This window comes from Chionomys nivalis, chromosome X (assembly GCF_950005125.1).
Source record: "Chionomys nivalis chromosome X, mChiNiv1.1, whole genome shotgun sequence".
NCBI lineage: Eukaryota > Metazoa > Chordata > Mammalia > Rodentia > Cricetidae > Chionomys > Chionomys nivalis.
Genome location: NC_080112.1, coordinates 60,200,379 through 60,227,422, shown reverse-complemented (window position 1 = coordinate 60,227,422; position 27,044 = coordinate 60,200,379). Strand labels below are relative to the sequence as shown.

The window sequence follows — 27,044 nt, the reverse complement described above, 5'->3', positions numbered from 1 at the left end:
TGTTTGAGCAACACTACACCACCATTTCAGTAGAGAAAAAAAAGACATAATCTGGCTCTGTCCATGCTACCATCATTTGAAAACCAAGAGAGGGCTTGACAACAGAGCCACCCAGTTTGCTTGAATATTCCAGTCTAATGAATGCCATTTTTAGGCTGAAAGTGAAGCCAACAAATATGGAAAGTTGGAACCCCCCTCTGATGAAGGAAGAAGGCAGGATAAGGCAGTTATTCATATCTCCTTCAGCTCCCACAAATCCAATCCCCCAGTGTCATGCCTTGTTCTTCATAACATTACAAGTTGCTGCCACCCCCAATCATATTTCCAGTGGAACACACAGATCATCCCCTGCTAAACTCCATCTTCTCATTCATTGCATTATTAAAGGCTCCAACATTAGAAGGCTTTTCTTGGGAATATACAAGGCACTCTTACCAAGGAAGCAAGTAAATTAATTGCTGTGGGACACTGTTCTTGTACACTGTAAAGATTTGTCACTCATATTATATTAATAAAATGCTGATTGCTCAGTAGCTAAGCAAGAATTATAGGTGGGGAAATAAGACCAAGAGATTTCTGGTAAAAGGAAATACAGAGAGTCAGTCACATGCCAGACACAGAGGAAGCAAGATGAGAATGCCTTACTGAGAAAAGTTACCAAGCCACGTGGGTAAACATAGACAAGAATTATGGGTTAATTTAAGTTTTAAAAGCTAGTTAATAACAACCCTGAGCTTATAAGTCAAACAGTTTATATTTACTATAAGCCTCTGTGTGTTTCTTTGGGACTGAAAAGTTCTAGGATCAGATAAGACAAAAATTTCCATCTACAAATGGTTCCCAAAAGTTTGACAAGAAATTTTATGTAAAACCTAAGAAATCTTTTTAAAAGAATTCTAGACAGACAAGAATGGAGGCAAGCATAGCTTCTTGGTCACCATCTTTACTTCACTAGGCTTTGTTTGCCAGTGGCAAGCAGAGATGTTTCTCCATTAAGAAAAGCTTCATGACTCAGCATTAGTAACAAAAACTGCATGGCAGCTCTTTTAAGAGGCCCTCCCACCAAACACTTAAATAGTGTTTACAAACAGTCAGAAGCATGCTTCTAGGTGGTGGCATGGACCTAGAAAATGCACAGAGTCGTGGTAATGAATGTAACTCCTGCCTGTACCCCCTTATAATCAGAAAACTAAGGAATGGGGCAGAGCCAGCTGCCAAAAGTGTCACTTTTCTCCTGGCCATGCTGCTTACAGATTAAAGACTCATGGTCAGAAAATGATAAATATATACAGTAAAGACAGATTCAGATGGAAAAACAACAACCTCCAAACAGTTTACAGTGTATTTAAAAATATATGTAGGCTTGGGAAAGAAAAGAAAAAGGATAGAGAAAGTCCTTATGAAAAGAAATAGAGTAGCCAGGCATGGTGGTATACACCTTAAATCCCAGCATTTGGTAGACAGTGGGAGGTAGATCTCTGTGAGTTTGAGGTCAGCCAGGTCTACAGAGCGATATCCAGGACAGACAAAGATACACAAAGAATCCCTGTCTCCAAAAAAAAATTAAAATAAAAAAAAAGAAATAAAGTTTTTAAAAAGCTGAATAAAGATGGAGGATACAGAGAGTCTGGATGTTATTCTGTTGTCTTTAAATTGTTTAACTGCTGAGGAAGGAGCAATAGCTACTAAAAAACATTTGATTAAGAATGCTGCTGGAGACCGGGCGGTGGTGGCTCACGCCTTTAATCCCAGCACTTGGGAGGCAGAGACAGGCGGATCTCTGTGAGTTCGAGACCAGCCTGGTCTACAAGAGCTAGTTCCAGGACAGACTCCAAAACCACAGAGAAACCCTGTCTTAAAAAACCAAAAAAAAAAAAAAAAAAAAAAAAAGAATGCTGCTGGATTAACCCAACCAATATATTTTAAAAATGCCTTGACATAAAAATTTTAGACAAAACTATTTTACTTTGGAGAAGTTTTGCTTTTGTTTCCATGGGAAATGAGAGGCTGTGTATTCATTCTGGGTTAAGAAAAATGTTTGATCAAGGAAGACCCCTTGAAATATCTCCAATAGGGATGGATGGCCCAGATGATCCAACATTTTATAGCACTTCTGTTGCAGTTTTATCTGAGTTCTATATCCAGAACAACCTCAAGACTGTTGGCTGAGATGATCTAGCCTCATAGAATACTCCAGTCAACACTTCACCATAATTCTAAATTTTCTATTGGTCCCTATAACATTATCACCACCCTTAATCAGCTGAAATTAGCCTTGAAATCTATGCCCTCATTACCTAAATATTGATTATGTATGTTTTTCGTTGTTTAGACGGATGGTTGAAAGTAGTTATGGATAATGATCAAGAAAAAATGCTAAACAAAGGAAATTAGATTCAGAGTTCTTGTTTTGAAAAGAAAAAAAAGGGAATATGCTGTGGGATAATGCTTTTTTATACCATAAATATTTGTCACTCATATTAGTTTACTAAAATGCTAATTGTCCAGGAGGCAAGCATAGGTGGAATGTCCAGACCAAGAGTATTCTGGGAAGAAGTAAGGCTAGATGCAGAGGAAGCAGGATGAGAATGCCTTACTAAGAAAAGGTACCAAGCCATGTGACTAAACATAGATAATAATTATGGGTTAATTTAAGTTGTAAGAGCTAGTTCATAATAAGGCTAAGCTAACAGGCCAGTTTATAATTAATATAAACCTCTGCATGTTTCTTTGGAACTCAACCTCTGTGGAAACAAGTGGCAGAGAAGCTTCCATATACACCTAACTGAAAATCTTTATTCTCCAACTTATTATTCCATGTCCAATCTCCTAGAGTCACCCCCAGCTCTTTTGCCGTGGCCTCTTCTTGCTCTCTACTAGGGGATTAATCAGATAGAATACTGTTGAAAGGAGTTGCTTGTTCATCCCTGCAGTCCAGAACTGAAATAACCACACAGAAACTGTATTATTTAAAACACTGCTTGACTCATTAGCTCTAGATTCTTATTTGCTAACTCTTACATCTTAATTTAACTGGTGCAGGAGTTAATTCTGTTAATTATGTTATAATTTATGTTATAAACACTGATTGGCCAGGCAGGAAGTATAGGCGGGAAAACCAGACAGGAAGTAGAGGTGGGGCAATGAGAACAGGAGTATTCTGAGAAGGAAGCTCTTCCCCCAGTCCTTCCCAGATCATGAAAGAAGCAAAATGTGACCTGCCCCGCTACAAAAGGTACTGAGACATGTGGCTAACATATACTAGAATAATGGGCTGGTGCATGTTATAAGAGCTAATACAAAGCCTGAGCTAACAGGTCAATCAGTTTATATCTAATGTAGACTTCTGTGTGATTCTTTGGGGCTAAACAGCTGTGGGAACTGGGCAGGACAGAAACCCCAATAAGCAGGACCTCATGTTCCATTTATCCCATGTCTATTAATCTGGTATCACCACGAGGTTGTGGGCTACCAACAAAATTTCAGTACATCTGTCTGGCACTGGCTCCTTGCTTCTCTCTGACTCCATCTTTCTTTCACCCAGCATTCAGTTTTCCCTCCTAACTAAGTTTTGCTATGTTATATGTCCAAAGCAGTTTTTTTTTTTTTTTTTTTTTTTTTTTTTTTTTTTTTTTTTTTTTTTTTTTTTTTTTTTTTTTTGCAGCAGACATCTCCTTTATTGGAAATACAATAGTCCCAGGGGTACCTGGGAAGAACTGGAACTAGGAAATGGGGCTTTCCCTAATGCAGACTGCCCTCCCCTGGTCCAGGGTGGGAGCCAGTCTTATCCTTGCTAACAGGGAGTCAAGGAGCCCTGGAGGAGCTGAAAAGGAATCCCTGCTGAGAGAGCAGGCCCCTGGAACTGGGGCTGGAATGCAGTCAGTCCTCTGCAACCCCTGAGCTCATTACCCTCAGAACAGCTGTGAGCCTGGGCCTTGTCTCCAGAGGCAAGGTCCCTAGTAATGTCCAGTAGAGGGCCAGGGGGCTGGGTGGACCAGAGACAAAATGACTCTGCCCCCTACGGCATGGCCAGGGGCAGGCTGGTCAGGAGGTCTTGATCCCTCAACACTAGTCTCTGCAACTGGGGGCGGGGAAGACTCAGTGCATTGATGGGGCTTCCTCAATGGCCCGCTCCATCCACAGGTACCAAGGTTGGATGCATGAGTGTTACATCAGGTAGGTCATCGAAGGCCTACAGACCCTCCATCACTTACAGCACACCATACACTGCCAGGTCAGCAAGATTAGGCTTCTGGCCCCCCATGAATGACCGGTCTTTTCCCACCGCTGTCACCCACTTGTTGGCTGCCTCATAGAGGTCTGCGCGTACATCATCCTCCAGGTGGTGCCTGTTTTTGAGGCGCTTCCTGATAAGGTACATGGCCATGCCACTGCACCCACATACTTGGCTATGGTGGCCTTCACAGCCATAAACTTTCCCTTACGGACAATTTAGTCGAAGGAAGCCAGGGCTTCAGTGGACGTCCCGTAGACATTGGGGGAGATGAGGTGCACCAACCAGTCGTCTGCCCACTGCCACCACTTCATCTCCTCCATCCTGGCTTCCTTCCCACCATACATCTGCTGGGCCTCCTTCTCATCCAGCATGAGCCAGTACTTGTTGCAGAACTTGTTGTCCCCTCCTTGCCCTGGTCATTCATGGCCTTCATGGGTGGGTAGTAGGTGATAACCTCTTCCAGGGACCTGAAACCAGGTGGGTCTTGAGAGCGCTGATGATGACGGAGGAGTCGTTCAGCTGTTGCGAACTGTCTCCTTCCTGGGCCACCAGGATGGGCACCTTCCTGTAGGAGGAGAACTTGATCTTCTGACAGGGTTCACATCCACTACCTGATAGGGCAGGGAGTGGAAGTCGAGGAAGGCACGGACTTTGCTGCAGAAGGGACATATCTTGTACTAGTACAGGGTCAGCTGCAGGTGGCTGGACGCGGCCGAGAGCTCCGCAGAGGTCCTGGAAGCACAGGCGCCACTGCACTGTGTGGTACAGCCCCAGTGCGCCGCCCAGGGCCAGGGCCACCACCCCCAGCAACCACAGGCTTCCCCTGTGGACCACGGGCCTGGGCTCTTTGCCACCGCTCTGGTGAAGCTGGCCCACCTCTGCGCTGAGATTGGCAGCCAGGGTCGTGAGCACGACCCCTCCATCAGGATGCACTGGCTCAAGCCAAGAACCCCCCAAAGCAGTTTCTTTACATATTAATGATAATCACAGCCTACAGAGTGAAATTCAACTTCACCTTCCTTTTCTGTTTAAATAAAAAGGAAGGCTTTAACTTTAACATAGTAAAATTACATATAACAAAACAGGTATCAAGCAAGAATTGCAGTTACAATATTTATATCTACTTTATCTTTTATCATAATTAGCAAAACTATATCTATTTCTATTGTCTCACCTTTAGGCAGGTTCAACAGTCATTTCTCTGTGAATCCTGCATGTCCAGTTCATCAAGTAGTCCAGGCAAGAGCAGTTTCTTACCCAAATGGCTAACCAACTCCATAAGGAGCCTCTTCAATGCCCATCTTCTTCTTGAAGTAATTGGTGCTGCCAGGAGCAGATGTGTCTCACCATCATGAAAAGTTCTAACTTCTTGAAACATTTAAATGTCATATTCTGAAGGTCTCTGAAAGATTTGAAGAATGCCTATCCATCTGAAATATCAACAGGACAGGCAGTTTCTCTATTAACCAATAATATTCTTGACATCTGCTCTATATACATTACATTTTTAAATGAGCTATACAAATACCATACCTTAATCCAGAGCAGAAATAAACATATAATAAAATTGACCTAAAACTTGTATCAATAGAGCAATGTCCATACGAATGGAAATCTATACAGCATTATCTTCTTTAAATATAAGCAAACATTTATAAACAATATTTGGAAATACAGGCATAGCTCTTCTCCAAATTGCTTCCTACTCTTTATTGGGCAAAGTAATTTTAGGAGGTGTTCACAGCAACCTTTTGGGGATCTTGTTCCATCAAACCACATTAGCCTGGAATGAATCCACAGGTTCTCATTCTTTGTGGAAACAAAAGAACCTCTTTTCCAAAGCAGCTTATCCTTAGACTCAAATTTTGAAGTCAAGAAACCTTTAAAATATCAATGCTGGTTTAGCTTAGCAGTCCATGCAATGAAATGTCTCTCTGTACTTAGCTTCTTCAAAATAAAAAAAAAAATCAAAGAAAACAAAATCACATACATAATCCAGACACTCTTTTGTATATTCCATTTTTACATGGCTTATTTTTCTTTCTTTACTCCTTTTAATCTATGACGGTCTGTACTCTGTCTCTATAAAGAATCTGTCTTATTTTTTAAATAATTTACTTCTTTTCCAACTTTCTATAATCAATTAAAAAAAACCCTTAGGGGAAATCTGGAACCTCAGAGGCACAGAATTGAGCTGAAGACACAGACACAAATCTATACACCTATAGAAGCCTAAACTTTGTTAAAGATACCAGAAATATACAGTGGAAAAAGCCAGTATCATCAATAAACAGTGCTGGCAAAACTGAATGTTTGCATATAGAAGAATCCAAAAAGACCCATATTTTTTACCTTGCACAAAACTCAAGTCCAAAGGATCAAAGACCGCAACATAAAAGCAGATACATTGAACCTGATGGAAGAGAAAGTGTAGAATAGCCTTAAATTCATTGGCACATAGGACAACTTCCTGAACAGAACAGCAATAGCACAAACACTAAGATCATGAGATATCATGAATCTGATTGTTCTCCACAAACTTACAGCAAGGCCTCATTACTGAAGAAAACACCTATATAACCCATTGAACATGGAGAAGTCAAGTGGGTACATATAGATTCTTCTAGCATCTTGGATATGAGAAGATACCCTTCAGGCTACCTAAATATAAACATAAACACAAACACAAAAAGAGACACAAATCTTTTCATCTATAATGGTGTCATGCCTGCAAAATATCTGAGGGTAATGGACGCATAGAGCTTGTGGGAGTGCTCAACCAATATCTGATTTGATGGTGTAGGAGGTTCTTCTGTTCATGTGTTGCTTTAATTGGTTAATGAATAAAGAAACTGCTTTGGGCCTGATAGGGCAGAACTTAGGTAGGCAGAAAAGACAGAACTGAAGGCTGGGAAGAAGGGCAGAGTGAGAGATGCCACGGATCTTCTGCGTGCGGTGGATGCTAGTTAGAATTTTGCTGGTAATCCACAGTCACGTGGCGATACACAGATTAATAAAAATGTGTTAAATTAAGATGCAAGAAGTAGACAATAAGAAACTAGAGCTAATGGCCCAAGCAGTGTTTTAATGGATACAGTTTCTTTGTTTATTTCAGGGGCTAAGTTAGAAGGGTGGCTGGGAAGAACAAAGGGCCCTGCTCCTTGCAATAATTGGGGCTTCAACGTGGTCAACTTACTCCACGTGAAACCTGAGAGGGATTGAAAAGGAATTCTAGAAACAAAAATAGAGTTTAACACAGCTTTTTGCTGTTTGCTGGTGGCATACCACAGAGAAATTTTCCTGATTCAGTAGCCGCAGCAGGAAAAACGCAGTGCAGTTTTAAAATCCAGCTTCCTGGGCTGTGACACCAGCATGAACTCTGGCTATAAAGCATTTCAATGACATTTGTGGGCCCAGGTGTTTCTGTGCCCAATAGGGTTGGGAGGAAAGTGGCTGAGACCATGCCTGTGACTCAGCACTCCCTTACTGGGCAGGGAGCATGATCAGGTCTACTAGGCATGCACAAGCAGGAGAGCATGGCAGATTTCTGCTGCCATACACAGAGATGTTTCCAGGCTGTAGAGTGCTCTGTGTGGCAGATTTGGTTGTAACTCAGATAACAAGGGTTTATGTGCTGCATGCTCATTCTCGGCATTGGACTGCTGAGTGTGGCTCCTGCCTAGCAGCCCTAGAGCTAACACTAGTGGTGCTTCCACCATTTTAAAATTGGAAAGAGGCAGAGACAACATCCAGAGCAGCTGCAACCAAGCTGCTTAGCATTTTAAAATCTCTTCAAGACACTAGAGAATTACACACAATACAATAGGAAAAATTCAGACATAAAAGACCTCTAAATGGTTCACAGTGTTGGATAAATGTACATAAGCTTGGGAGAGAGAAAAAAGAGTATATATAGTCATAAAATAAAGTTAATGATTTAAATAAAAAGGGTAAAGTATTTAAAGAGACAGAGGACAGATAATCATAGATTAAAAGGAGTAAAGAAAAATAAGCCACATAAAAATGAAAAATTCACAGAGAGTCTGAATTCTGTACATTAATGTGTTTTCTTTGAATTTTTTGACTGTGAAAGAGCTAAGTACAGAGAATCATTTCATTGTATGGGCTGCTATGTTAAACCAGTATGTATATTATATAGGTATCTTGATTTCAAAATTTGAGTCTAAGGATATGTTGCTTGGGAAATGAGGTTCTTCCTTTGTTTTCACAGAAGATAAGAACCTGTGGATTGCTTCTACACCAATATGGTTTCATGGACTAGGCCTTCTGAAAGGTTGCCATGGACACCTTCAAAAGCTTACTTCACTCAACTGCTGACTGAGATGAGCCCAAGACCTGATTAATAGCACCTCCAATTAGCACGAAGAAGTGTGGATAAATCTATGCCCATATTTCCAAATATTGTTTATAAATATTCTTTTACATTTAAAGAGAAATATGATATAGATATAAATAATTTTGCGTTGATATGAATCTTGCTTTATTGATGCAAATTTAAGGTAAATTTTGTTATATGTATATATATTTCTTATCATGTTTAAGGTATTGTGATTGTGTAGCTCATTTAAAAATGTAATGTATAATCAACAAATATAGGTTAATAGATAACCATCTATAATACTCAAGTTTGTAGTCATGTTAGTTAAATTTTCTAGATGTGCATAGATATATTTCAAATGGATAAGCATTATTCATATCTTTCAAAGACTAGAGAATATGGCATCTAAAAGGTTTTAATAACTTAGGACTTTTCATGACAGTGAGACATATCTGCTCCTGGCAGCACCAAGCTACTTCGAGAGGAAGATGGGCATCGAAGAGGCTCCTTAGTCATTTGGGCAAGAAACTGCTCTTGCCTGGACTGCTTCTCTGTACATGCAGTACCCACAAGGATGACTGCTAAACTTGCCAAAAGGTGAGATGGCCCTTTGGGGTTCCTGTTTCAGGAAAGAGTCTGTGAGACATTCAGCAGGACACAGAAGAAACTGGGTGAACTGTCCTTGAAATTTCTAGCTTCATGGAAAAGTCTGCTGGAATTATGGGCCTGTAGGCTCAAGATGGATGCCCCAATGATACAGAAAAACTTTGGGTAAACTTCCAGGCAGAGTGATGTCTCTGTCAATTCTAGAGTTTTGGAAGTTGTTTATAATGCACTTCCTGTTTACTTAGGTAATATTATAACTTTCTGGAATCTTTGATGGAGTTGAAGAATAGATAGATATAGTTATAGTTTTCCTTAGTTATGATAAAAGATAAAGTAAATATAAGTATTATAACTGTAATTCTTATTTGATACCTGTTTTGTTATATGTAATTTTACTATGTTAAAGTTAAAGCTTTCTCTTTTGTTTAAACAGAAAAGGGGAAATGGTATAGGAGGTTCTTCTGTTCATGTGTTGCTTTCATTAGTTAATGAATAAAGAAACTGCTTTGGGCCTGATAAGGCAGAACTTAGGTAGGCAGAGAAGACAGAACTGAATCCTGGGAAGAAGAGTAGAGTGAGAGATGCCATGGATCCATCTGCCTGAGGCGGACACTGGTTAGAATCTTGCTGATAATCCACAGTCACGTGGTGATACACAGATTAATAGAAATGGGTTAAATTAAGATGTAAGAATTAGACAATAAGAAACTAGAGCTAATGGGCCAAGCAGTGTTTTAATGAATACAGTTTCTGTGTGGTTATTTCGGGTGTAAACTAGCCAAGCAGCCAGAACAAACAAGGGGCCCTCTTTTCTGCAACAATTTGACTTAAGGCCCATTCCACAAGAAAGAGACCATTGCCATCATTATGTGGCTGACCAAGAACCAGAGAATAGACAACTCATAGATCTAGGGTAAAAACTAAATTCTTTTATCCAATAATACTATTAACAATATGACACCAAATGACATCCTGTTTCATTCATAGGTCAGTGCACTACTCAAGTATCAGAGAAGTTTTATCTTATTGGGAACAAATCCAGAGACCTACAGCTGATATTTGCAGAGAATGAGACATTTTGAAACACTCCACTCTAAATGCAATGTCTCTATCAAATATTTCCTGAGGAATCAGGTAATCTTTTGGAAGAAAATTGGGAAAAATGGTTAGAACCAAAGAGGATAGAAAGACACCAGGAAAACAAGGTCCTCTAAATTAACATGATCAAACCTCATTTGAACTTACAGAAATTAAGGCATCATGAACAGGGCCTGAACTAAGTCCTGTGCATATATATTTCCAGTTTCTTGCTTTCATGGGATTCCTGAGAGTGAGAACTAGTGATTCTTGTGCCTTTTCTTTGGCTCTTTCCCATCTGTTTTCTTAGTTTGTCCAATTCAGTGTGTTAGTTTTTTGTTTTACCTTATTATAATTAATTTTATTTTATTATTGTAACTTAGAAACACATTTATTTTCTAATTAGAAGGAGAAAGTGAGTAGATCTGGACTTCAGAGGAGGTGGGGAGGAACTGAGAGAAGTAGAAAGAAGGGAAACCATAATTAGGATATATTCTATGAGAATAAGTCTATTTTCAATAAATGACAAAAAGATCAGTAATTTAAAAAATCAAATGATGATAGCAACAACAACATAAACAAAAAACAAAACAAAAACAAACAAGGCTGCATCCTATCTATTACCAGGGGTAAAGATTAGAACCATGACAAAAGACTATGGATAAATGATCCCAGGACAGAATGGATTTCCTAGCATTGTCATTACTTAGAATTACATCACCTCTGGTACTAGTGATGTAATGAGGCTCCTGTTATTTATTTCAAATTATATTCATTGGAAAGTTTTGAGTGCTGCTACAGCATTACATGATGATCCTTAATTTAGCCTAGATGGATCCCCACTCCCAAATGTATGGATCCTAACTGGAATGTCATAGAGTATCCTGAGTGTGCTTCAGACAAGTGTAGCAGGATGGAGCTTTATATTCCTTCTATTTCCCACACAGGGGCTATGCTTAGTAAGGTACCATTTAGTTTCTTAGGATAGTATATCTAAGAAATATGTACTTGCAGTCTAAGTAAAAGTCAGGGCAGACACTGCTTGCTCATACCATCTCATTCTGCTTATGCTATGCATCTGAATTACATAACCAACTCAGGCCTGCTGTCCCTTACCCAAGATATGCCTCAGAGAAAGTTAATTATGTGTCCAAAAGAAATGTCATATGGTCTGTAGGATATTCAGGCTTCTACTAGAGGTCAAGAATATCTAAATTCATTATATATTTTTTTAGAGATATTTACCAGATATCTCTACTGCTGACAGGTATCTCTGAGATCTGGCAATCACTATTTCTTGGGAGGCATTTCAGGTGCACAATTTGATAAAATAGAATATACTCAAAATGGGGAAAGATCAAGGACCTCACAGGCAGCATCTTCCACTCACTGCTCATGTAGAGACTCTTTAATTTCTGCTTGAGATTCCTGAAGTTAAAGAGCTCATTGCATAAGTAGCATTGTGGAATAAGATATGGGTATATGAATTCACATGTGGTGGTACATACCTTACACCCCAGGATCCAAGAGGCAGAGGCAAATGTATTTCTATGTGTTCATGGATAGCCTGGGATACAGGATGGGTTTTAGGCTAACAAGGTTCATAGCAAGAACTTGTCTCACAAAACAAAACAAAAGAGACCATATAGAAAAACGAACAAACAATGATCTTAGCATGTGTGCTTGTGAGAGAGCTCAGTGGGTGAAGATTTTTGCTATAAAGCCTAATGAGGTATGTGGGTTCAATCGCTGAGACACACATGGTATAAGGAGAGTAAGACTCCTGAAAGTTGTCTTCTGACTTCTATATATGTGCTATGGTATGCACATGTACACACAAACACACAAATATATGAAGAGTCAGAACTTGACAATATACATTTGGAACACAGAAATCCCTGGTGTACTGGTAGGTGCCCACCAATGATCATCTATAGTACTAATGTCTAAGAGTTTCAAGAAACTTGGTGAAATTAGCATGAATGAAAAAGGGCTGGTGATTTGGCAAGTGTTCATGATGACATTCACATTTTATTAATCACTTTTCTCCTTATTGTGAGAAAATAGCTGAAAAACCAAGGGAGAAAAGTTTTTTTTTTTTTTAAATTTTGTTTCCCTTGATATCCGTTCATTATGGCAGGGGATCAAATGACTCATCCTTTCCCACTAGAAAATGTCCACATATATCTTGTCTCAGAATCCAAAAACAAACACACAACTTACCAAAAATTGTAAATACCTGGTATTTTTCAGGTAGCACAAACAGTTCTTTACAGCATGTCCATATAAGACTAAACTATAATCTCTCATAGAACAAAATTTTCTGTTATATTAAATAAAAGTCATGGAATAAAGATCTGTATTTAAGGGTGAAGTGATACATATTTCCATTTCAAGGAGTGCAATTTTTGAAATGCTGGTAGGGAAAATCTTTATATAACCATGCAAATTTACATTCTTTGTAAAACTTTTCATTTAAAGAGATCTAAAGGCTTGGGGAAGGAGGATCAGTAATGGATGACTTCTATGCATACAAATTATTTAATCATATTGTGTGCACAAATGCAGGCAGATTTCCCAGTAAATATTAAGACAGTTTAAAGAAATTAAGGCTTATCTACTTCCATAGCCTTAAGTAGCTCATTTAGTTTAGATCAGAAAATACAATCATTTTGTCCAGATACATTCAAAGGATGTTAAGTATCAGCCACTTTTGACTTCATTGCAATGATCATAAGAGATAATGAGAGGTCACAGAGTTTCTTTAAACCTATAGTTCACAAGCCTAGAGAAGCCAAAGAACAAGGTGAAACCAAAGAAAAACATATATAGATCCTCCTGGAAATTGGAAGCCAACAAGATTGTCGGGCAAAAACTGGGAGCACGGGGGTGGGGGTAGGGGTGGGGATGAGGTTGTGGGAAGGGGAGAGGGGAAGAGGGAAGGGAGAAGGGTAAGACTGGTGAGTGATTAGGGAAGCGGGAGGGTGGAGATGAAGGAAGGGCGGATATAGGAGCAGGGAAGAAGATATCTACATTAAGGGAGCCATTTTAGGGTTGACAAGAGACTTGGCTCTTGAGGGGATCCCAGGTGTCCACGGGGATGTCCCAAGATAGGTCCTTGGGCAGCAAAGGAGAGGGTGCCTGAACTGGCCTTGCCCCACTATCACACTGATGATTATCTCGAATATCACCATAGAATTTTCGTCCAGCAACAGATGGAGATAGAGACAGAGACCCTCATCAGAACAAAGGACTGAGCTCCCAAGGTCTAGTTGAAGGGCAGGAGGAGGGAGTAGATGAGCAAGGAAGTCAGGAACACGATGGGTTGGTCCACCAACTGATTCAGTGTGCCTGTTCTAATGGGGGCTCATCAAATCCAGCTGGACTGGGACTGAACGAGTATGTGATAAAACCGGACTCTCTGAATGTGGCTGACAATGAGGGCTCATTGAGAAGCCATTGATAAAGGCACTGGGACTTGTTTTTATGGCATGTTCTGGCTTTTTGGGATCCTAGTCTATAGGGATGCACAGCTTCTTAGGCCTGGATGTAGGGGGGTGAGTGGGAGAGTGGGAGGAGATTGAAAGGAGGGGAGGAAATGTAAATTTTTGAATGGAAAACTAAAAACTAAAAAATATATAATTCAAAAAAATAAATATATAAATCATTAGTCCTTGGAATCTCGGGTAAGATGGAAAATTAAATGATTTTTCTATTTGAATCTACCAATGAGCACAGTCAAAGAAACTGCATTCTAAATAATGATAAAGATAAATAGCAATAGCAACCAAGGCAGAGGAGACAGGAAATCTCAGAAACATGGAACAGCAAAAAGGCAGGCTAGAGAGAAGCAGAAAGCAGACCATTAGTAGAACGCAAGCTCCCTGTGAAGAAGGGGACTACAAGACATCATGTACAAAATCCTGCAGGGCATCAGGAAAACCCAGTGACAAAATATTGGTTGTCCTAGCCACCATATAAACCCATGGCTTTTCCAGGCCTTACATTCAGCACATGAAATTAATTAGTGTGATGGGAATTCTTCTTGCACTGAACGTTTACATTGGAAAATACCACATGGATATTTACCACATCTGGAGAGCATTATAAGCAGTGGAAAGCTTGAAAGAGAGCTTAATCTTTGACTATAAGTCACTCTGAGTACCTGAGGATATATAGAATAATCACAAAATGTACTAGTCGGAGAATCTGAGAATACTCTTGTCAAGATATCTGTGTGGAAGACGACACAAAATTCATTCATTGAGATGGGAAGGCTCTGGTATAAGCCCACTGAAGGGTTTACAGCGTGGGTAATTTTTTTGTAAAGTACACTGGTGTCTCTGACCTATATCATCTGTGGTAAAGGGACTTCACACTTTTAGATTTAGTTGGGGCAAGGCTTGATAACCTAGAGCCAAAGTTCAGTAGATTGATTTTGTCTGTTTGTTTTGATTTATGTGTTTAACTATTTATTTTACTGAAATTCTCACTTGAAAGAGTAAAAAAAAAGTGATTCTTTTACTCTCATAACTCTGCAACACATTTAAGAATAAGTCTTGGTAAGGACATTTGGTTTGCTAAGGGGTGCACAGACTGAGACTCTCTACAGCTAGTACAACCATGTCTACCTCAAAAGTACAAAGCTCATTGGCAGAAACTGTAGTTACTAGTATTCAGGGCAGTTAAGTATTTTTAATGAATGCTGACTTGTCCCTAACATCATAATTTTGCTTGAGCATGAGTCTTAGCCTGCATACTTGTTTAGTGGGAACAGACAGAAGTCATACTAGATTCATGTTATGTCCTGTTATCTTTCATTATTGTACACCTGACCTGTTCCTGTATAATAAGACCTGGAAAAAGATTTCTAAATCAAAAAACTCCAGGAGGCAGAATTTTGCAATTTCATGTTCTTCTTCTTTCCTTTCTTTTGCTTGCTTTATAGCCTACATTTGCTGAGTTTAGTTTTTATTTCATTTGTTTTTCATTTTTAGGGATTTAAAAATATCCTTATTTAAAAACACAAAGCAAATTATTTTTAGGTATGGACATTGATGGCAGTAAACAATTGTTATTGTCAATTGAAACTAGTAACGGATTATTACAGTGATCAGTGAACCTTTTCTTCAGTAATTTTCTTTGAGTGACTTCTCTGAAATTATTGGTGAGGAATCTGGCATGAGCTTCCAGTCATAACTAAATGATAAGGGCAAAATAATATTTTAGGAGTTAAAAATGTCACCCCTATACCCTCTTCCATTTCACACATTGCTAACATTCCAGGAACCTTCTCTTCTGCAGATATTTCTGTCACTCTCACTTCCACTGTACATATCAATCTGGCTGCCCTAGCAACATCCACTAAAGTAGTTCTTCCAAACACTGTGAAATCAATGATTCCTGTTTCCACCATGTGCACACAATCCCCAAGCACATCATCATAACCAACCTCTGAAGAATTCTGCAGAATTTTCTCAACTATCAAAGATCCTACATTCTTGACAATAGTAGCAGCAAGAAATTGAGTACAGTTTCAATAATTTCTATACCTACTTTATGACCTTCATTAGAAGGTTTTAATGAATCCAAGACTGGGATTCACCAAAGCAAACAATCCCCTCCTAGAACAATGCCTTTTTCAAGAGATTCTTTGTAGAATTGAGGACATTTATGATTCTGTCTTCTCTTTAACGTCAACATCACTTGTTGCTCCAGTCTTAAGCACAGCTTCTTCATCTGAAGGTTTAACCAGTTTCTCATTCAGCTTTTCTTTTTCTTGTTCACTAGTTGTCATGTATACCTGCTCAGTGATTGCTTGAATATGTTTATCAATTTCAATTTCCTTTCAAAAGCATGACATTATCTTTGTTGATGCTAATGACCTCTATTTTGCTAAGTCATGAGATTGAACATCTTCAAGAGTTAGACTCAACCCCTCTTCTCCAAGTAGAGCACTATCAATAGGTTCTTCATATTCTCCCCACTCCCTAGAGCTTTGACTGCCACCACCTAAAGACCGACTTTTAGCCTATTTGAAACCAGTGTACTTAGAGTTTCTCTATTAACAGCTTCAGAGATTATAGCCAAGGTCTTTCAGTGAGGTCTGGCAATTTCAAAAGTAGGTACAATGGAGTGAGCACTATAATTTTTCTTTTCACTCTACAGAACATAGGAATCACATTTTTAAACTTTCAACATGTTAATAAAATATGGGGAAATGTATCCTCTCCCAAACCTCATTCCTTTAATAATTTATAATTTATTATTCAAGGATTTTCCTTTCTTCATTGTGATGATTCCCATTCTTCCAACCTTATTCACTGCATCAAAAACACAATGTCTTTGTCTTCATTTACAAAACTCTTAGCAACCTGAGCAGTTTCTTCAAGGGTTGTCATGGGTTTAGACTCTTTTATAAGTTCAAAAATCACAGTAACTAGAGTCAACATCACACTTATCCCATTCCTGTTAGGCTAGCAATTTGCTGATCTACTCAAAGCTATCCTTGGCAATAGAACATAACAAAACAGTAGTAGTGATGGTGTCATGCATAGCCTCTTCATTTGTGTTACTGGCAACAGCTTTAATGGGTTTCGTTCTCAGATTTTTATATTTACTCATTAAATCAATTGATTTTGTAACAGTCATTTTATCTTTTGTTACTTTGGGCTTCCCCAACTCTGTTCATTAATCTGTTGTTCTTTTTGGTTCCATTGTAACAGCTACAACATCCATTTACAGGTCTGCTCCTTGAAGTATTAAGGCTTAGGTGTCCATGCCAAATTTTACATCATTGGCATAGATTCAAGTGAGATGAGGATCCAGTGCCTAAGGCACTGGTCTTATGTTGAAAAGACTATTTGGTAATTAAAGAATTTTGAACCACAGAGAAACCCTGTCTCGAAAAAACAAAACAAAACAAAACAAAACAAAAAAAAAGAATTTTGAGGGTTGTGGGTGAGTGGTGGGAGTGTAAACTCGAAGATGCAGGCTGTGGCTTGTTAGTGAGGGGGTCATTAGATTCTTTTTGATACAGTGTTTGCTATATAAACCAGGTTGACCTCTAATTCACAATTACCCTGCCTCCATTTTAGATCTGCAGTATTGCAGTAGAAAGAAACAAAGCAAAGAGGGTGGAAAAAAATTCGAGCTGGGAAGTGGTGGCCCATGCCTTTTATCCCAGCACTCAGGAAGCAGAGGCAGGTGAATGTCTATGAATTTGAGGCCAGCCTAGTCTATGAGAGCTAGTTTTAGGACAGGCTCCAAAGCAACACGAAGAAACCCTGTCTCAAAAACCAAAAAAAAAAAAAAAAAAAAAAAGAAGAGGTTTATATTCTGATGATGATGATTCTCTCTTTCTCTGTCTCTTATTCCTTCCTTAGTTTCTTTTCTTTTTTTTTTTTTTGTTTTTATTTTTCGAGACAGGGTTTGTTCGTAGCTTTTTTGGTTCCCATCCTGGAACTAGCTCTTGTAGACCAGGCTGGCCTCGAACTCAGAGATCTGCCTGCCTCTGCCTCCCGAGTGCTGGGATTAAAGGCATGTGCCACCACCGCCCAGCTTCCTTAGTTTTTTTTCTTGTATGTTTTTCCTAGAAAGAATTTCTTTGTGTAGCCTTGACTGTCCTGGAACTTACTTTGTAAACCAGGCTGGCTTTGAAATGTGCCTGCCTCTGCCTATCCAGTGTTGAGATTAATGATGTTTGCCACTATGCCTGACTGATAATTTATTTCTTGTTTTATTATCTAAGTTTTCTTTGTTTACTTATTTATTTGTTTGTTTATTTATTTACTTACTTATTAATTAACTAATTAATTTTTGTTTCTCTTTGACAAACTGTTTATTACGTATGCCAGGTTGGGCTTTATTCACAATTCACCTGCCTCTGCTTTTGATCTTCTCAGATTACAAACAATATTTCTTAGATTAAAACTTCAATAATTCAAGGAAAATATTAAGCTGCAAAGTTCAAAAAGAATTATAAATCAAGCAGAAGACTACCAGGATTTAACATAATGCTGACGAATTATTATCATCAAACAGTTAATCTGAAAATACAAACGAATTATGCCTAGAACAAGGATTACCTTGAGATAACATTAAGAGATCAAGTTTAAGAACAAAGTAGGCAGTTGAATGTGCACATTGATTATACTGAAAGTATGATGCCGGAGCTCCTTCTGTTTCTTCAGCCAATAGCCTTTGAGATACCAGCCCACTGGGGCGTGGTCTCTTTTGCTTTTAAAAAGCGGAAGCAGCCCTCCTCTTGCTCTCTTGCTTCAAACTCCGGACTCTGGTTCCAGCGAATAGACTCCGTTCCTGGCTGTTGTCTAGGACAGCGTTCTGTAAATTTTTTCACCTCAGATAAATAACGCTTTTATCAATAATAATTCCAAACTGGTGTGGGATTGTTTCATGTATTATAAGTATAGAAAAATTAAGAGAAATAATTGGAAAAAATTAATTTCTGAGAAAATTATGAACATCAAGGTACTGGAACCATTTACAATGCCAAATAGACAGTACCAGAAAGAATTTCTCTACATCATATTTCATTTAAACTGCCAAAATAGAGGAAAACAGAATGTTGATAGCTATCAGAGTGACATGTAATTTCAGTTATGAACAGAAACTGTGATAACTTTTGATTTCTAGACAGAAAGTACAAAATCTTGGGAAATTTCGTAGTGGTATTTCTATGTGTTGAAAGAATACAACTGTTACCCTGGTTTATTATTTCCTCCAAAGTTAACACCCAAAAATCAAATGAAAAATAATAGTCTCCCAAGATAAGCATAAACTAAAGCAATTCATAACCAGTAGGACAATATTACAAAAAACACTTCAAGGAACTTCATGGACAGATTGATAAGGAAAACATCAATCTTATTTGAATATTAGATAGAGAAGGCAAATTAAGAAACATTCAAACATTATGCAATAGTTATCAAACTTTAATAAGAATGAAATAATACTGTATATTTGAAATCAATATGGTGTTTTTTTTTTTTTTTCAGAAAACTGGGACTCAATCTACAAGACTCAGCTATACCACTCGGGCATATGCAGAAAGGATGCTCAATCATCCCACAAAGACACTTGTATAACTATGTTCATAGTAGCTTTCTTTGTAAAACCCAGAACCTGGAAACAACTTAGATGTCCCTCAACAGAATAATGGATAAAGAAATGTGGTACATTTGCATAATGGAGTGTCACTCAGCTGTTAAAAGCAATGTCATCATGAAATTGGCAGGCAAATGGATGGAACTAGACAAGAGATTCCTGAGTGAGGTAACACAGACCAAGAAAGCCAAGTATGTACTCAGTTAAAAGTAGATATTAGCTATAAAGTAGAGGATAACCATGTTACAAATCTACAGATCCAGAGAAGGTAAATAACAAGAGGGCTCAAGGGGGGAATGAATGAATCTCACTGTGAAGTGGAAATTAAAGAGATTTCATGAGTGGACTGAAGGCAGGTGGTGATAGGAACATGTAGGATCAGGTTGAAGGGGTGGAGGTATGGAGGGCGAGAATACTGAAAATGACTACTGGAAGTGAGGGTGGTCCATTCATGATCAGGTGCAAGGGAATCTCTCAGGAATCTACAAAGAAGAACCTAGCTTAGACAACTAGCAATAACAGATAAATAGCCTGAACTAGCCAGCTCCTGTGACCAGATTAGTGCCTAACCCAAATGTCATCAGAGAGACTTCATCTAGCAACTTAGGAAAACAAATGCAGATCGACAATCAAACCTTATGAGGAGCTCATGGAATCCTAAAGGGCGGGGGGGATAAAGGATTGTAGGAGTCAGAGGGGTCAAGGACACCATAAGAAACCCCACAGAATCAACTAACCTGGACTCACACGGGCTCGCAGAGACTAAACCAACAACTAGAGTGCCTGTAAGGGACGGACCTAGACACTTTGCATATATTACAGCTGTGTAGATTGGTCTTCTTGTGGGACTCCTAACAGTGGGATCAGGAGTGGTTTCCAACTCTTTTATTGGCTTTTGGGACCCTATTCCTCATACTGAGTCACCTACTGAGCCTTAATATATGCTTATTCTTACTGCAACTTGATATGCCATGTTTTGTTTATGTCCATGGCAGTTCTGCCCTTTCCTGAACAGAAATGGAGGAGGAGTGGATTGAACGATGTGAATAGAGGTGGGGGAACTGGGAGGAGAGGAGGCATTGGAAACTGTAGTCAGGATATAAAATAAACAAACTAATTAATAATTAAATACATACATAAATAAATAAGAGAAAAAGAAAACATAGGGGTGGAGGAAACAAAAATTAGTAGATTGATTGAAATAACCCTGAGGGTAAATAGCATTAATTCTCCCATCCAAGGACACATACTGACTGATAAAAAAATAAAACCATGGTTTCTGCGTGAAACTCAACTTATCTACAAAGCTGTATAAAGACCAAAAATGGAAAACTGGAAACAAATATTCAAACAAAAGGAATCAGAATGAAAGTCAAATTAGTGATGGTCTTACCTGAAAAAGAAGACTTCAAATCAAATCTAGTAAAAAAAATGTAGTCAGAATAACTAAAGTTGTTTATAAAAAGGTGACAGTTTACTAAAAAGGCACAATGGATTTGAATATATCAGGAATGAATGTTGGTCTATTCAATTTCATGAAAGTAACACTATTCTTCATAAAGGGGCATATATATTCCAATACAAAAATTCTGGCTCATGTCAAGATGTAATTTTCATCAATAGACAGGCCATCCATAGATACACTCAGAAAAGAAACAAAGTTTAGCTGTGCTATAGATCAATTAAACTAAAAAATTCCATTGTAAAGCTAAAGAAAATATACTTTCTTAACAGCTCATAGAGCTTTCTCCAAAGCAGAATACAAAACATTTTTTTTATATTTTATTGTTTCAGAATTTCATGCATACATATTCTGCACAGCAAAGGACACCTTCACTTGAGTGAAAATGCAATCCACAGAATAGAAAAATATTTTTACTATTATACATTTGACAGAGAGCCGTGTCTAGGATATACAAAAAATTCAAAAAAGATGAACATAAAAAAACAAAACAAAACAACAACAACAATAAACCAAAACCAAGCAACTTAATAAGTTTGGGGCACAGAAATAAGCAGAGTTATGATAAAAAAATTAATAAATATTGATAAAAGTACATCAGTAAACTAAAAAAGCATGAATCTTGTTTGTATAAATGATTTAATATCAATAATGGAATGCTGTAACAACATATTATCAATATGGCAAGGTGATAAATGAACAGACATAAAGAGTCTTCCCAAAGAATTTCCAGTAACAAACTGAAAGGAATTTTATAATTAAGAAATTAATACCCTGTACGCCTCAAGATATAAATAAATAAAAGTAATTTATGACATTATGACAAAAAATAACACACATTAAGTACTTTACAAAAGATTGCCTGATGTGGGACAATTGTCTATATTCTGTCAATCATATTTTAAATAAACACTGATTGACCAGTAGTCAGGCAGGAAGTATAGGCGGGACAACCAGACAGGAAGTAGAGGTGGGTCAATGAGAACAGGATAATTCTGGGAAGAGTTCCTCTGCAGTCCTGTCCAGACACAGAAGAAGCAAGACGTGACACAACCCGCTGAAAAAGGTACTGAGTCTTGTGGCTAACACAGATAAGAATAGTAGGCTAATGTAAGTTATAAGAGTTATTAAGAAGCCAGAGCTAATGGGCCAATCAGTTCATGATTAATGTAGACCTATGTGTGATTTCTTTGGGGCTTAATGACTGTGGGAACTGGGCAAGACAAAAACTCAGATAACAATAGCCTGTAAAATGCAACTACTTTTAAGAAACTTTTACATGAACATTGTTCTCATAAGAATATGGCTTCATGATGAGGAATGTCAGATAACTGGATTTATTATTCCATCTTCTGAATAACTCTAAAAATTTAGGAATATTTTCATTGAAATATTTAATTACTCTAAATACATAAATAGAAATTAAATGACCAATATAAATGAGTATAAAAGTCTATAGAAAAATAAAAACTTCAACATAAAGAGAATCTCAAACTGTAGTCCTAACACAAAATACTTAAAAAAATGTGTGTACATATGTGTGCCAATGAAAAATAAGTAATGAATTTTAGAAGGAGCTACTATGAAAGAGGGGAGAAAATAATGTAAAACAGTACTCACATATGAAATTATAAAAAGTTAAATTAAAAATATATCATGAAACATTATTTAAAAATAAATTCCTAACTATAAAGACATCCTGAAATGCCAGAAGGTTCCACATATTTTCAGAATGTTATGTTATCTATGTAATAAAGTCAAGATCAGGGGAAATAAGAGAGTGTCTAGAGGAACAGAAATCCAATGAACTGTAGTTTGTATAATTAATAAGTCATCTGACAAACATTGAAAAATGTTCCAAACAAGCCTGGTTTACAGGCCTATTACATCAAATATGAAGAAATGAAAAAATTACCATTTCATTTATCTACTTCCAAATCATATGTAAATATTGAAAAATTTAACTATTTTTTAATTATTTTAATTTTTGAGATCATAAACATAAAATCTCAGTGACATGACTTCCTAAACATGAGTGAAAGAAGCACAACACCAACACACATGCCTAAGTGGACTAAGGAAAGTATATGAGTTCCCAAACTTACATTAAAGAACTACAGGTAAATGAGAAATGTTAATAGCAGGGGAATTAGTCTTGTCCAGAGAAGATCATACTACTTGGTTATCCCATATCAAATGGTCAGCCCTGAAAACATACACACTAATACCATTATACAGACTGAGAAGGCTGTACTTAGGATTTAGGCGAAAAATATATATAGCCATGAATTTGAAGGAAAAGAAGGAAAGGATTATTGGAGGGTTTGGAGGGAGGAAGGGAAAAGAAATTATGTAATTATAATCACTCAACCATTTTAGTAGGTCAGTTTCCCTTTATTCAAAGACAAGATGACAATACACTAATAACTGTATTTAAGATGTCTTATTCACAGAGACTAAAATATCTTCTACAAGTTCAAGTGTTTAGCAGTAACACGAGAAAATAGTTTGCATTGTGTTGTGTTGTAGATGTTCAAAATAAGAGCAAGTAGGTGAATTCACGTTAGAGAATACTACACATTGGAAGCCAGTGCTCCCTTAAAGGTTAAAAACAAATGTGATAATATGCAGGAGTAAATAGAAATTAAAAAAAAAACTTTTAGAGTGTTAGTAAATCAATTAATGACAGTAACTACTTAAAATATCTGATGGAATATACACCTTTCAAAAGATCAATAATATTACAAATATACAAAAGATAAAACTAAATAGAAATGTCAAATTTCTTATTGAAGCAGATATAAAACCACACTGATATAACAAGAGAGAAATATAGCTACCTTAGACATGTATACTTCTCATTTGTTATATTTGAGAATATTATAAAGATGTCAACAATTCTTAATTTTTCACATATTCACTGTTTCACAGTATTGACTATAATGATGACATGCTCCCTTATGAGGATATTTCTATGCTTGAAATCAACCGTGAAAATATTGTGGAGTAAATAAAAGAAATATTAATAATTAAGAGCAGTGCCATTAAATCTGTGTAGAACTAGATCCTGAGTATGGATGGCCATGTAGCCAAAGCAGATCTGAAGCCTACAGAAGCAAATAACGGAATTGACAACAAGAAAACTTTTCATGCCTTGAGAGTTGAGAGATTATGATACTAAATACATAAAGGGTGTTTAAAGGATGTTTACTCGTTGTTCATTTATTCTCATTTTAATAAAATATACTGACAAGTATGAATCGAGAATACCAAGTATTCTAACTACACCTGATATGAGTGGAAACTCATGACTCAAATTCTGAACATACTATGATGCCAAATAACATAAAACCCAACCATGGATGCCAGGTCTAGAAGAAACTTCACCTTTCCATTTGGTGGTATTGCATGTTTGGAGGATAGAAATGATTTCATATCAGAAAAGATTGTACTACCAGGCCCTGCCAGCAGTCATTACAGAGATGCCACATAAGGACAGAGGGACACCACATTTCAAATAACAAAGGACTCAACAGGTGCCTATTTTCTTCTCATGTTGACTTACCTACAACAATCAGTTGAGGCAGAAGTGGTCAAATTAAGCATACAGTACTTCATATCTGCACTCTTAAGGATTAGACCTTTAGTCTGGGTGGTTGGCTTTAAATATTTAGGGATTTCCGTAGGGAAGCAGTTGAATACCTATATATAATCAAGATAAGAGCTTAGATGTACAAGCCTGCGGTTCCAGCACTCAAGAAGCAGAGGGAGGTTGTCAGTTTGAGATTACTCTGAGTTATATGAGTTATACAGCAAGTCTGAGGCTATATTGGGCTGCATAGCTGGAAGCTGCCTCAAAATTAAAATAAAAAAATATCTAATTATAAAATTTGTAACAAACAAGCATTATGATGCATTAGTGTTAAATCTCGTTTCTGGAAGCTGAGGAATGATGATCAGGAATGATGACCAGCCTGGGCTATATAGCCAATCCTTAAAGGAATGGAAAGAAAAATTTTCAATGAATTGGGGCTCTATACCCAAAAGGAAATTGAACTCCTAGAGCCCAATCCATAGTTTATGGTAGATGGTAGGCATGAATCTTAGGCTCATACATCTTTCATTTTCCTTCGGTATTCAGGACTCTGGTGAAAATGGGATCTTTAATTCCCCAGTCGTCTCATTTAAGTGGTATCCTAGCCCCTTGAAAAATCACCAAGAAAAAAATCATTTTCCCCAGGGAACTCTCCCCCACCCCTCCTTGGAACAACGGAACTGACCACTCTTGGGTCTCTATTCCAAGAACTAGAAAAGAGTGAGGGAAGGGAACAGGAAGAAGATGACTCTGACTTCTGCTTCTCCAACCTGCAGAGGCAAGGCCTTCCTCTGAGAGGTATGGTCTCTGATCAAGTTAAGAGAGCTATCTAAGAGCTGTTGTATGCCTTGGGGAATCATATGAATTAAACCAGTGGCAATTCTAAACCATTGTTAATCCCCTTAAACTATCAGTCATCCTCCTAGAAAGAAGATTACACATGCCCCACCCTTCATTTGTCTCCAGGGTTCTGGAACACTGTAGTTAGGACCCTAGGCCATTATTATTATGAACTGGTCTCTCAGAGAATGAATGTAGTATGAACTTCAGAGTAACAGAGAGAAGTGGGTATTCAGACTTTACCAACTATGGATATATTTTGTATCCATGTAAATGGAATGCAAAGCATGAACATTTGATTCTTATTCATGGAGAACAGCCTTTTGTCTCACTCTAGGAATCCCTGAACTGGTCCGTCAAAGGGCAGTCTAACAAATTCTACTTTCTTTTGCAGGGTTCTCTGGAAACAAGATGACCAGGAAAACAGGAGTCCTGACCAAGCTAACAAGAGAACAGGTACACAGTATGTTACCCTCCAGGGAAGCAGTGAAGGATGACTTCTTAAAAGCAAAAGTATACTTTGTGATGATATGCTGCTTACCTCTTGTCTTTCTATTCCTACAGGTTCCTGCTTTGGCAGTTCTCCTTACTACAGTTCTGACTGTTGCCTTTGACTCCTGTTATCATGCCTAGGGGCAACAAGAGTAAAGGCCACTCTCATGGCAAAGGTCATCAAGCACATGGGGCTAGCCAGTGTCCCAAGGGTGCTCAACCAACTGTAGTGAAAGAATCAGCATCTCTTCCTATTGGCCAAGCTAATTCCCCAAGCTCTTCTAAAGCATCCACTTCTCAGGGAGCTGCGTTTCCTGCCTCTCCTGTGGCAGGTGTATCCTGCACAGGCTCTGAAATAGATGGTGAGGCTTCTGATGTCCATGTTGTTGGGGGAAGTCCACATGCCTTCACTCAGCCGATATGCATAGATCCTCTTACCAAGAAGGTTAATATGTTGGTAGAGTTCCTGCTGGAGAAGTTTCAGAAGAGTGAGCAGTTTACAGAAGATGATATGCTGAAAGTGGTCAGCAAGAAATACAAAACGCAGTTTTCTGACATCCTCAGGAAATCTTCTTCCCGCATGGAAATGCTCTTTGCAATGCGATTGAAGAAAATCAATCCAGATAGTCAGTCCTATGCCATTGTCAGCAAGCTAGGTCTCTCCACTGCTGAAATTCTAAGTGGCAAGAGAGGGTTGCCAAAGATGGGTCTCCTGATGACCATCTTAGTTCTGATATTCACAAAAGGCCATCGTGCCACTGAGGAAGAGATCTGGCAATTCCTGAGTGTGTTAGGAGTATATGCAGGAAGGAAGCACTTTATCTTTGGGGAGCCCCGAAAACTCATCACCAAAGATCTGGTTGAGCAAAATTACCTTGAGATCCATAAGATGTCTGGGGGTAAATCCCCAAGATATGATTTCCTCTGGGGTTCCCGGTCCCATGTAGAAACCAGCAAAATGAAAGTGCTAGAAGTTTGGGCTAGGATTAATGACACTGTTCCTAGCTTCTTTCCTACTCCATATGTAGAAGCTCTTAAAGATCAAATGGAGCGAGAAGAGCAGACATCTCCAGCCTTGGACACGGCCAGCGTTTATCCCAGGTGCATATGCTGCAGCTCCTCTCACACATAGCTGCAACCAAGGTTGAGCTTTCATTTCCTGTTTGAAAAGAAGTCAGCCTTCTATGTAGTGGAGGGTTTATGGGTGTAGTAGGGGCTGCGGGTCTCTTCCCACAACCCGGCTCATGGCTGCCTGTCTAGCTTATGCCCC

General features: G+C 38.2%; 1 protein-coding gene and 1 pseudogene across 1 annotated transcript; one reads left to right on the top strand and one right to left on the bottom strand.

Moving 5' to 3' along the window:
* Nucleotides 1–4,098: 4,098 nt before the first annotated feature.
* LOC130868416 (60 kDa heat shock protein, mitochondrial-like) lies at nt 4,099–25,909 on the bottom strand (annotated as a pseudogene).
* LOC130868415 (melanoma-associated antigen B17-like) lies at nt 25,908–26,906 on the top strand. The gene has a single exon (XM_057760645.1). The coding sequence runs from the start codon at nt 25,908–25,910 to the stop codon at nt 26,904–26,906; it is 999 nt and encodes a 332-aa protein (XP_057616628.1).
* The last annotated feature ends 138 nt before the right edge of the window (nt 26,907–27,044 follow it).

Bases quoted from the DNA above. Each gene is read 5' to 3' on its own strand.
- LOC130868415 (XM_057760645.1), top strand. From the start codon at position 25,908: ATGCCTAGGGGCAACAAGAGTAAAGGCCACTCTCATGGCAAAGGTCAT.